This window comes from Tachysurus fulvidraco, chromosome 15 (assembly GCF_022655615.1).
Source record: "Tachysurus fulvidraco isolate hzauxx_2018 chromosome 15, HZAU_PFXX_2.0, whole genome shotgun sequence".
NCBI lineage: Eukaryota > Metazoa > Chordata > Actinopteri > Siluriformes > Bagridae > Tachysurus > Tachysurus fulvidraco.
This window is the reverse complement of record NC_062532.1, coordinates 7,701,945-7,712,956: the sequence shown is the minus strand read 5'-3', so window position 1 is coordinate 7,712,956 and position 11,012 is coordinate 7,701,945. Positions and strand designations below refer to the sequence as shown.

General features: G+C 43.6%; 1 protein-coding gene across 2 annotated transcripts; it reads right to left on the bottom strand.

Moving 5' to 3' along the window:
- Positions 1-486: 486 nt before the first annotated feature.
- Positions 487-10,856, bottom strand: cog1 (component of oligomeric golgi complex 1). 2 transcript variants are annotated; one of them, XM_047801173.1, is made up of 15 exons: positions 10,515-10,856; positions 10,147-10,391; positions 9,704-9,885; positions 8,790-8,948; positions 8,494-8,650; positions 7,476-7,686; positions 5,107-5,823; positions 4,799-4,945; positions 4,514-4,666; positions 4,172-4,296; positions 3,950-4,058; positions 1,688-1,797; positions 1,508-1,589; positions 1,202-1,265; positions 634-739 (listed from the first exon to the last, which is right to left on the bottom strand). In XM_047801173.1, exons 1-14 carry the CDS (start codon positions 10,818-10,820, stop codon positions 1,245-1,247), a joined length of 2,724 nt encoding a protein of 907 aa, XP_047657129.1. In that variant the 5' UTR covers positions 10,821-10,856; the 3' UTR covers positions 634-739; positions 1,202-1,244. The 2 variants fall into 2 exon arrangements, with proteins under 2 accessions (XP_027027694.2, XP_047657129.1); XM_027171893.2 differs by lacking the exon at positions 1,202-1,265 and having other exon boundaries at positions 487-739.
- Positions 10,857-11,012: the final 156 nt, after the last annotated feature.

The window sequence follows — 11,012 nt, the reverse complement described above, 5'->3', positions numbered from 1 at the left end:
GTATAAAGTGAATTCAATTTGTCTGTCTGTCTGCCCTTTATTTTGTACACCAGTCCTTTATATCCCTACACGTTTGAGGCAAATTAGTTTTGAGCTCAATGAAGTGACCAAAAAAATAAAAAATAATAAGGATCTACACTGAACTGATTTAGAAACATCCAGATGTGTGTTTATTCTTCTTTTATTTGGAATGATTTGTTTCATTCTTAAGAATTTAGGGGACTGTGGTGGTTCATTTTATTTTTGGCTCACTTTCTTTATTCTATCATTAGTGTCTGAGATCTAAAGTGACTGCTTTAAAAAAAAAAAAAAAAAGTCCTCGACCTAGCAAACTTGCATAAGGACGCTCTGGATAAAGCAAGCACTCGCCACTATAGTCTGTATATACAAAGTGTAGGAATTTATACAAATTCTATAATTTAAATTCAAACAAGTTGAGGTTTCTATTACACACACACACACACACACACACTTTATTTCTAGTACAAGAAAAACAAACAAGCACACTTTTTTTTAAATCTCAAACCATATTTATATGCATATATTATTTATACAGAATGTAAATAACATTAAAAACCTTACACTTCACCCAAAAAAAAATTTACTTGGCCATGCCAGAAAGCCAGCCTAACTTAAAGAGGGAGGGGCCGACCGGTTCCTCATCCTGATTGGCTAACTGCCTGAAGAGGTTCCCAGGTCGAAAGGTGTCTTCTGAAACGGGATTGGACGAGGGAGCAATCTAAAAAAAAAAAACAACAACAACAAAAAAATGAGACGAACGAGGAGGACAAGATTCTCAAGTGCACGAATACTATAGTTAAAGCAAATTTAGAAAATTCACTCCAAACATTCCACTTTCTTTTTTTTGAACTCCTGCAGCTGTTCCACAGTGACTCAAAGAGTTAATCAGTTGATCTATATAAAAAAAAATGCATGGAACAAGGACCACGAATATAGTCGTGAGATACACCTGCGCATTTCCAGACATTTTCCTATTATTGCTAACCTTTTAACAAGGTTGCTATGATGGTTTCTCTAAAGTGGCTCCAATCACAAGAGTATAAACAGAAAGATGCCGATAATCATGCATTTCAAACCTTCCATTCATTTCCAACTAAAACCACTGACATGCAAATCAGCGTCTCGCAAAAACACCCTGCAAGCAAAATCACAGCACCGTCACACACTAACGTTACTTCACCAAGCGCTTCGAGATCCGGAAATTCGTCTCTCTTTCGCTCTCTTTAGAACATCGTAACAGAAGACTGAAAGTGTAAAGCAAACAAATGACATTAATAGAGGAAGTAAAACAGAAAAATGGAAAAGAACCTGGACAAAACTGGACTTGTGACCTGGGACTTAAAGGAGGAAATACTCCAGATATCCTGAGTCAGTCTCTCTCTCTCAAAGTCTTTCTCTCTCTCTCTAACTCTCACACACACACATACACACACACACACACACACACACACACACACATACACAATGATTCGTAATATACACTCACAAGCGGTCTAGAGATATCTGATGCTCTGGAAGATGATTTGGCTTTCCGGGTACTGGTCATACTCAGTGGCAGCAGGCCAAATCTGTCAGGGGGAGAAAAAAAAAAATCAGGTTCCTAACCTCCTTCTAAAATATCACAAACAAGAAAATCCATGGCGTGAGTGAGTGTAACGAGCTATACCGGATCTGACTGCTGGCCAGCGGAAGGATGTTGTACGGCTCCTGTGAGCTCACGTTACAGCTTCTGGGAGTGAACTGCTTCTCTGTGCCGGTTAAAAGACCTAAGAGCACCTGAGAATAATGAGAACGGCCATTAGGACAAGACAGAGAGACAGGGATGATAGAGTGTTTGAGTTATGAGGTGAACCCATCCAGGTCTGTCCAGCATTACACTCCATATTGGTAACTAAATTAGACATGAAATAGACTCAACATCATTTCTACTCGTTTTACACGTATTTTTTTCTCAGACACATTCACGAGACTCCACTTCCTGACCAGTACAGTAGCTTCTATTGTCAGAAATCGACTCTTCATTTATTTTATTGCAGGTAGGTCTGATATAAAATCAGGATGCTCGTGTGGTTTTTCCCCTCTGTTGAGAACCTTGCACAGAATTTTATTGGTTAACGATAAACACCTTCAGGTTTAAACTGCTTCAGACAATTCTGACAATATTTCCCCTAGTAGGCTTGGAGTAAAAGAAACTACAAGCCCTTAAACAATGTCTAGTTTCATATGAGCTATCAATCACTACCGTGGAGAGTGACATGATGGATGGATGGATGGATATCCCATTGGGAAATACACAAATTCCAGCAGTATCCTCAAACTTGGGTAATAAGGAATACAATAAATTATAAACAAGTAAAAAAAAGTTTTTTTGGACTAAAAAAAAAAAAAAGATTCATTTCCTATATAAGATTGAAAAGATGCTTGCTTTCACAACTAGAGACAAATAAAAGTTTCTCTCTATTTGAAATAAATTGTTTTTGTGAGATGAAGCAATGCAAATAATTCCAAAGAGTTATTTGTTAACTGTTTTGAGAAATTGTTTTAAATGTTATACAAATATAAATACAGCCAACTGGCAGAGGAATGGACAAACTTTGGCACGGATTCTATGAGGAACTATACTTTATGTATCAACACCATTCTTCTAAAAGACATTCTGATGAATTTGGTGGAGTAAAAATCTGCGGTAGGAGTTTGAACAGCTGAAGATCTGGTAAATGCAGGCCATTGCTTAGGAGTTCTAACTTTTGCATGAGGATTGGGGTGAAGAATCACTCAGAAGATCTAAAAGAAATCTAGATGATGTTGTCTGGAGTTTCTCTTTTCTAGCCGTCAGATTCCTTTTGGCTGACAGGAGAGAAATCCGATGTGGTCTCCTGCTCCTGAAGGTTTGACATGTTGTGCGTTCTGAGATGCTTTTCTTCTCACCGCGGATGTACAGAGTTATTATTTGAGTTACTGTAGATAGGGATGTCCCGATCCGATCACGTGGTTTCAGACTCGATTGGAATCGGATGTTACCTCCCGATCAGGACTCAGATATATATGTAAATATATTCTCATTATTTGTAACACATCTATAGTTATGCGGTGGCACAGAGTTAGACCCTTTGGGGGGTTTTTACACCTGGTCACTTCATGCGTTTTCTGTGATCCGATAGCTATCCGATCGTAAAAAGACCAGGTGTAAATGCCCTCCGAAACGGTTTCGAGACGGATATAGATCCGATCGCTCAAACCCCTTCAGGAGGTGGTCTGGGACGCATTTCAGATGGAACTGGACAGGTGTAAATGCATGTGGTTGTTCAAGCCACATAAGTCAGCGCTAAACTCCTCCCAAACGGAAGTACGTCACTCGCAGGTGACTCGCGAGTCGTGCATAAATTTTCTCAAAAATCGGCCCTGAGCCTAATAATCCGGTGCGCCTTGTGTGTGCACTGAGTTCCAAAAATCTGTAAAAATGTTGTTGTGCGACTTTGGTAAGCGCTCCGCTCGATTGACTGTCGGACCGTTTCCCGCTGACACGGAGACGCAATACATACACTACATACGTTGTAAATGGGAATAGAGCAGCTGTGAAAGGATTCAACATCAATGTATCTATGGTTCGAAGTGGAGGAAGCAAGAAAATGTACTGCGCCAAGTTAAGAAAACACAGTAGATAAAAGTTCAACTAAACTCACTGTTTTGCTTCTGTTACCTTTTTTTGTGGACCGTATGTTTTAGCATGCGCCTTATAATACGATGCGCCTTATGTATGGGTTAAGTACTGAAATAGACCCCGTAATTGAGAGTGCGCCTTATGGTGTGGAAAATACTGTATTGTAGAAGTATCGGATTTTGACTCGGTATCGGCAGATACTCAAAATCAAATGACTCGGAGGCAAAAAAACCCGATCGGGACATCCCTAACTGTAGACTTACTTACCGACGTTCTCTGAGTGAGCCGGTTCAGGTTGCTGTTCAGATGAGGAGTGAAGACGTCCAGGTCAAACGGATCGATGTGGCTCTCTAGAGCGTCGCAAATCTGCTGGATCCTGAAATACAGTCGAGAGACAGCAAACACTGGAAATGCAGCTGAAGATAAACACAAGTGCTGGTAATGAACGGCCGTGAGACTTCTGTATAACGATGCTGTATGTTCTGTTACCTGGGCTGCACGTGCGAGCGTGAGCTCTTGGTGTCCTCGGTCCGAGCTGTTAAAGCGGCACTGAGGTAGCGCAGGTCAAACAGCAGCTGCAGGCCTCGATTCTGAGTGATAGGGGGCACTACATCCTACACCACAGACAGAGAGAGAGAGATAAAGATGATGTAGAAAGAGAGGTCGAATAAAATCACAAAGCATGAGACAGGATGAGTGGAAGACAGGCATAAAGAGAGAGGTGGAAAGAAAACCAGCAGAACGGACAGACAGACAGACAGAGAGATAGACAGACAGACAGACAGAGAGATAGACAGACAGACAGACAGACAGAGAGACAGAAACGCTCACCTTGTTCTGAGTGAGCTTATCATATTCTGCGAGCACCTGATCCAGACAGGCTCGCAGCAGCTCGGTCAGCGTGATCCTCGGCACGGCATGACCTCCAACCTTATTCACCTCCAGGCACAGGTGAAAGAGCAGAGACTGAACGTACCACGAGGGCTGTAAACACACACACACACACACACACACACACACACACACACACACACAAATAAACCTAATAATATCTATGTCTTGCATTGTGCAGACCCCAGTGCTATAACAGTGCATTAATGAGGCTAAAGCTTTCACCTGGACTGGGAGATGGATTTTGGACACAACCGTGTTCCCTGACTCCGCCTCTTCTTGGATCTCCAGTTCCTCCCAGTTTGTGGCAGTGATTAGGACCAAGCCGGCTGTTGTAGCGTGCAGAGAACTGGCAAAGTGCTTCACTAAATTCTAGTGCACACACACACACACACACACACAGTAAAAGCTATACATTTGTTTGGTTTACACTATTTTGGTTTAATTAGTTACTTTGTGATAATGTGTGTATAGCGAGAGAGTGTTTCTGAAAAATGTGTGTGTGTGTGTGTGTGTGTGTGTGTGTGTGTTACCTGGGACACAACAGAGCTCCAGATGCGATATGCCTCCATGCTGCAAGCAAGAAGCTCTTCCTTCATTCTGGCCCATGTGACCTGAGCTGGGCTGAGCTCTAAACCTTTACTCACACCTGCTTTTCCCAACTTCCTGCTTTGGACCCTGGGACTTCCTGTGTTTTTGCTGTCCCCCTGTCGACCCAGAATACACTGCTTCAGGCTGGGGCAGAGTTCCCCCAGGGACTGACACAGTCTGGCCAGGAAAAGGACAGAGCTCATACGACCTGAGGAATCTGCGAGCTCGGTGTGGATGCTGCTCATGATGTCCATCAGACAGGCGGTGCAGCGCTCGCTCAGCGCCTGCTCCACCGCTGTCCCGTCAGTGTAGCGATTCAGAGACGACACAGGAGCGTCCGAGGGCAGGAAGTGCCCCAGATCCTCAAGCTGGGCCTTCAGTTTGGAGTCAAGGGCGGCACAGAAGTTCTGGAGGCACGGTGTGAGGGCGTGAGTCTTCATGGACAAGCCGCTCTCAGGCCGAGAGCTGCGCTGAGACACACTCACCCACGCGGCATCGCTCGGCAAGTCCGACTGAGACTCACACCAAAGAAACGACGACACGTCGCTCTCAAAGCGAGAACCACGGCTCGATGCCTCGCCTTCCAGTTCCTGCAGAGTGGAGGATAACAGCTGTTTGCAGCTGCTGGAGATCGATTCCATGCCCTCCTGAGTGATCACCTGCACAGACAGAAAAAAAGACAATGAAATAAAATATTTTAAGCTGAGTGCAAGTTTGAGTTAGTCTCCCAGATACAATCATGGCCAAAATTGTTGGCACCCCTGAAATTTTTCCAGAAAATGAAGTATTTCTCACAGAGAAGTATTGCAATTATACATGGTTTGCTATACACATGTTTATTTCCTTTGTGTGTATTGAAACAACACAAAAAAAAAAAAAACACAAAGGAAAAAGCAAATTCCAAAAATGGGCCGGACAAAAGTTTTGGCACCCTTTCAAAATTGTGGATAAATACGTTTGTTTCAAGCATGTGATGCTCCTTTAAACTCACCTGGGGCAAGTAACAGGTGTGGGCAATATAAAAATCACACCTGAAAGCAGATAAAAGGGGGAGAAGTTGAGTCAGTCTTTGCATTGTGTCTGTGTGTGCCACACCAAGCATGGAGAACACAAAGAGGAGGCTTGAGAACCAAAATTGTGGAAACATATCAACAATCTCAAGGTTACAAGTCCATCACCAGAGATCTAGATGTTCCTTTGCATCACAGTGCGCAACATGATCAAGAAGTTTGCAACCCATTGCATTATAGCTAATCTCCCTGGAAGTGGACGGAAGAGAAATTTGATGAAAGGTTGCAACACAGGATAGTCCGGATGGTGGATAACCAGCCCCAAACAAGTTCCAAAGAAATTCAAGCTGTCCTGCAGGCTCGGGGTGCATCAGTGTCAGCGCAAACTAGCCGTCAACATTTAAATGAAATGAAACGCTATGGCAGGAGACCCAAGAGGACCTCACTGCTGACACAGAGACATAAAAAAGCAAGACTTCAGTTCGCCAAAATGTACGTGAGTAAGCCAAAATCATCCTGGGAAAACATCTTGTGGACAGATGAGACCAAGATAGAGCTTTTTGGTAAAGCACATCATACTACTGTTTACCAAAAACGGAATGAAAAGAACACAGAACCTACAGTCAAATATGGTGGAGGTTCAGAGATGTTTTGGGGTTGTTTTGGTGCCTCTGGCACTTGGTGACTTGACTGTGTGCAATTATCAAAGGATTAGCAAAGGATTTTGGGTCGCAATGTCAGAAAGCTGGGTTTGCGTCCGAGACAATGGGTCTTCCAGCAGGACAATGACCCCAAAACATACTTCAAAAAGCACCCAGAAACAGATGGCAACAAAGTGCTGGAGAGTTCTGAAGTGGCCAGCAATGAGTCCAGATCCAAATCCAATTGAACACCTGTGGAGAGACCTTACATGTATTGTTATTTGACTTTGTTTGCAATAAAAAGAAAAAAAAAAAAAAAAAAAGGAAGAGTGGTCTAAAATTCCGGGAGAGAGGTGTAAGAAGCTTACTGATGGTTATAGGAAGCGACTGATGTCAGTTATTATTTCCAAAGGGTGTGCAACCAAATATTAAGTTATGGGTGCCAATAATTTTGTCCAGCCCATTTTCGGAGTTTTGTGTGAAAACGTTTTCCTGGGGTTTTTTTTGTGTGTTGTTTCAATACACACAAAGGAAATAAACATGTGCAATTGCAATACTTTTCTGGAAAAATCCAATACTTTTGGCCATGACTGTATGGTGACATTCCTACTTTCAGATGCAAGAACTTGTCCAACTGTCACTGTGATAGCGACACTCTACCTGTAGTCTGTGCAGGAAAAGTGGCTGCAGCAGGTCATGCCACAGGTCGAGCGGTTTATCCAGCAGGCGCTCACACACTCCGCTCCAGTGCTGGCTGATGGAGTCGCTGCTCAGCAGCTCACACACCGCGTCCCTGATGGAGGCCAAACCCTTCAAACTCTTAATATATATGAGCAGGCTGCTCATGCCGCTGCGCATGTCCTCTTTACACCTGACACACACACACACAATAAAGGATGAGAGTGGCAGAGGATTATTATACAAGTCAGATTGTCTTCTTTTGGGGTTTGATTCGTCCTTGCAAAATATCTCAACAAGCTTTAATGGGCAAAAAAGGGCTGAATGCATTTAAAGTAAAGCCCTTCATCCATTGCCTGTTCCTCTAACTGTCCATTCACCCATCTATTATACTTCTATCCATTTATCTATCTAATGTCTCTCCAAACTCTTTGCTTTTTTTATTCACAAGACAAAAAGATTAGTGACAACATCTGTGTTTACGGAGATAACCGGAAGCTTATTTACATTTACAGCATTTACAGTAGCAGACGCCCTTATTCAGAGCGACTTACATTTTTATCTCTCTCTTTTTTTTTTAATACAACTGAGCAATTGATGGTTAAAGGACTTGCTCAGGGGCCCAGCAGTGGGAACCTGGTGGATGTAGGAATCGAACTCACAACCTTCCGATTGGTAGCCCAACACCTTAACCACTAGGCTACCATGTCTCTCCTTATTCAAATACACTCCACAAAAAAAAATGTAACACTAAAAGGATAAAAAGTCCAACATGAACAACATTCCCTAATTCCTAACAAATATTTAAATGTTGCCAATCTGCTGTGGTGTAAAAGGAAAGTCTTCAAGCTGTTTTATTTATACGTCCTGAAAGCCACCTATTGTGCATTACTTCCTCTAAACAGCACGCCCTGAAGTGTTTTATTTCCTTATATACTAGGAATCTTTGGTTTAGTACGTTTATACCGGATCGGTAGGATTCAGGCGCAGAGAGACTCACGTGTCGATCCAGTGCTGCAGCGTGTCCCGGAGCTGTTCGCTCTGGATGGGTTGAGCCAGCGTTCGCAGCGCAGGCTGGAAATCCGTCACAGAGGAAGGCAGATACTTAAACCAGCTGCCTGCGCTCACCTCGCCATGTAACACCTTCCTGCCTTTACCTACAACACCGAAAGATGAAATACGTTCCATTTCAACAGCAAGAAATCGCATTCGGATTTCCTGTAGCTTCACCCTCTGAGAAAGGTTATTACCTACTTGCATCTTAAGCTTAAGGCAATAACGTAGCTTCTTCCTTACCGGATGTGACGTTCTCTAGCGTGGCGAAGAGTAACCCGTAGCCCAGACCAGGTTCTGCCGCACGGCCTTCTGGGGGCAGGTAGAACACAGCATGGGCCTGATAAAGCGTAGTTACTAACAACTCCACCAGAGAGCAGACCTGCGCTTTAATCCCAGCTCCTGAAGCAAAAAAAAAAAAAACAAAAAAAAAATGTATGTAATATTCAAAAATGTCTAATAATATGATGGAAATGCATCAGAAAACCTACAGTATCCAGTATTTACTGTCATCAGCAGTTTTATACGGCCCTTCATTTTAATTTTCAATGAAGAATTCTGGGATTTTTCCCAGCATTGTCTAGTATTGTTTAGAGCTAGAGGTTCTTCAGCATTCAGTAGGAGAGCATTTATAAGTCTCGTGTCTGGTCCTGTCTGGATCGAAAGGGGAAATGAAGGAAACATGGTTTGATTTGAATGCACACTGGTCCTGTTCCATCTGCTACGTTTTTGTTTAGTTTTAAATATACTGGTTTATTATTAACTTGGGAACGGATGGTGGGATCTTTAACTCATAATTTAATAGGTTTATTTTGACCTTTAAGCCCTTAGCACTGGGTTGTCTCTGTAGCTTGTGTCTTTATGTCTCCCCAGGGTCCTAAAGGAACATAGTTTCATTTCACTACAGCTGTACAAGGTCAGAATAACAATAAAAAAACTTCTGGACTCTTGATACACCCATAGAGGGAAAAAAAAAACTTTTTAGCGCCAGTTTGAATAGTTTTATTCAAACTGGCTTAGATTTAAACACATCTTAAGGGTTGGGAGTAAGGAGATGTGTGTGCTCAGCAGCCATAATGATCCGTGGACAATATCCAGTGGCTCTGAGAATAACCAATATTAAAACTGTGTGTGTGTGTGTGTGTGTGTATATATACCATGCTGAGGCTGCTTGAGAAGCTGCTGTATGGATGCTGTTCGGGCCAGCAGGAAGTCAGCGAGGGCCTGGCGAGGTGAGCTATCTTCCAGCAGCATGGTGGACACCAGAGCTTCAGCGATCGCCTGATCCGACACGGCTCGTCCACGCAACACCGACCTACTGTCCAGCAGGATTGTAGACCTGAGGAGGAGGGATGAGGCTTTAAAATCAGCAGAACACACATCCAGCATTTTTTTTATATTGTAGAGGAAAAATAATTAGTTTCCTATAACCGTGAGGATCTGAAAGTAATTCCTGGTGCAGATTTCATATTAAAGCGCTCAATCTAACGTGTCATGGTTTCATACGCATGGCCAGGTGTCACTGTTTATATGACAAGGTTTTGTAGAAGCAGACCTTTATTTTCAGCATCAGTCAGAAGCGGACTGGGCTCGGCTTTACCTGAAGTGTCCGGCAGCAGCCACCTGCTGTATGAGGATGGGGAAGCGGCTCAGGACAGGGCTGTACGAGGTGGTGGTCGTGTCCAGGTGGAGCAGCCGGTGCAGGTGAGCACAGAGGAGGTGAAGCTGGGTGGCCTGCAGGTACTGAGCTCCCTCCAGCGCGCTCCACATCCGCTCAGGTATCTCCAGCAGGAGTTTGATCTGAGCCGCCATAGTGTAGAACTTCTCCTGTGACTGCTTCTCAACCTTCATCATCAAAAAAAGCACATTTCATTACAACTCTCCCAACAGCCACTGTATTGTTGTGATGCATCATGAGGAGACAACAGCACCATGTCCTGAGTAATAAGAACACTGTAGTAAACCCACCTCTGCTCTGCTTCCCTGAGGAGTGTGTTTGTTGTGTTTCAGTGTGTGACAGTAGTTCTGCATGTCTCTGATGGACAGAACCACCTTCTCTGAACACTCCCTCATCTCCCCGATGGTGTCTGCAGCCTCGATCAGGTCTCTGTATCTTTCTCCTACCATCTGCCGCAGCTCCTCTTTCTTCTGCTCGATCTCTCCGCGTACTTTCCGCTCCACCGCGCGGATTTCATCGGTGCTGTAGCGTTCAAACAACACCGTCGGGTCTTTAATATCCGACACCCGGAGTGACTGAACCGGAACCGCGGCCATCGCTGTTTCTATGAGCTGCCAACTGGAAAAACCGGAAGTACGCAAATCTCAAACAGCGTTCTATTTCCTCCACCCGTTTTGTGACAAGCCCCGCCCACTTCCCCAGCTCCACCGTGGAGCAGCATAAATAACTATTGTGAGTTTTGTTCCAGAAAAAGTGACCTCGTTTATTTATGATGAAAGAAAAGTACG

What these genes read in the sequence shown, in the direction of transcription:
- cog1 (XM_027171893.2), bottom strand. Translation starts at nt 10,820, where the DNA reads ATGGCCGCGGTTCCGGTTCAGTCACTCCGGGTGTCGGATATTAAAGAC. An exon ending in TCTCAAGCAGCCTCAGCATG is followed by an intron (nt 8,949 to 9,703) that starts GTATATATACAC and finishes TTTTTGCTTCAG; the next exon opens with GAGCTGGGATTAAAGCGCAG. An exon ending in AAATCCATCTCCCAGTCCAG is followed by an intron (nt 4,667 to 4,798) that starts GTGAAAGCTTTA and finishes GTGTGTTTACAG; the next exon opens with CCCTCGTGGTACGTTCAGTC.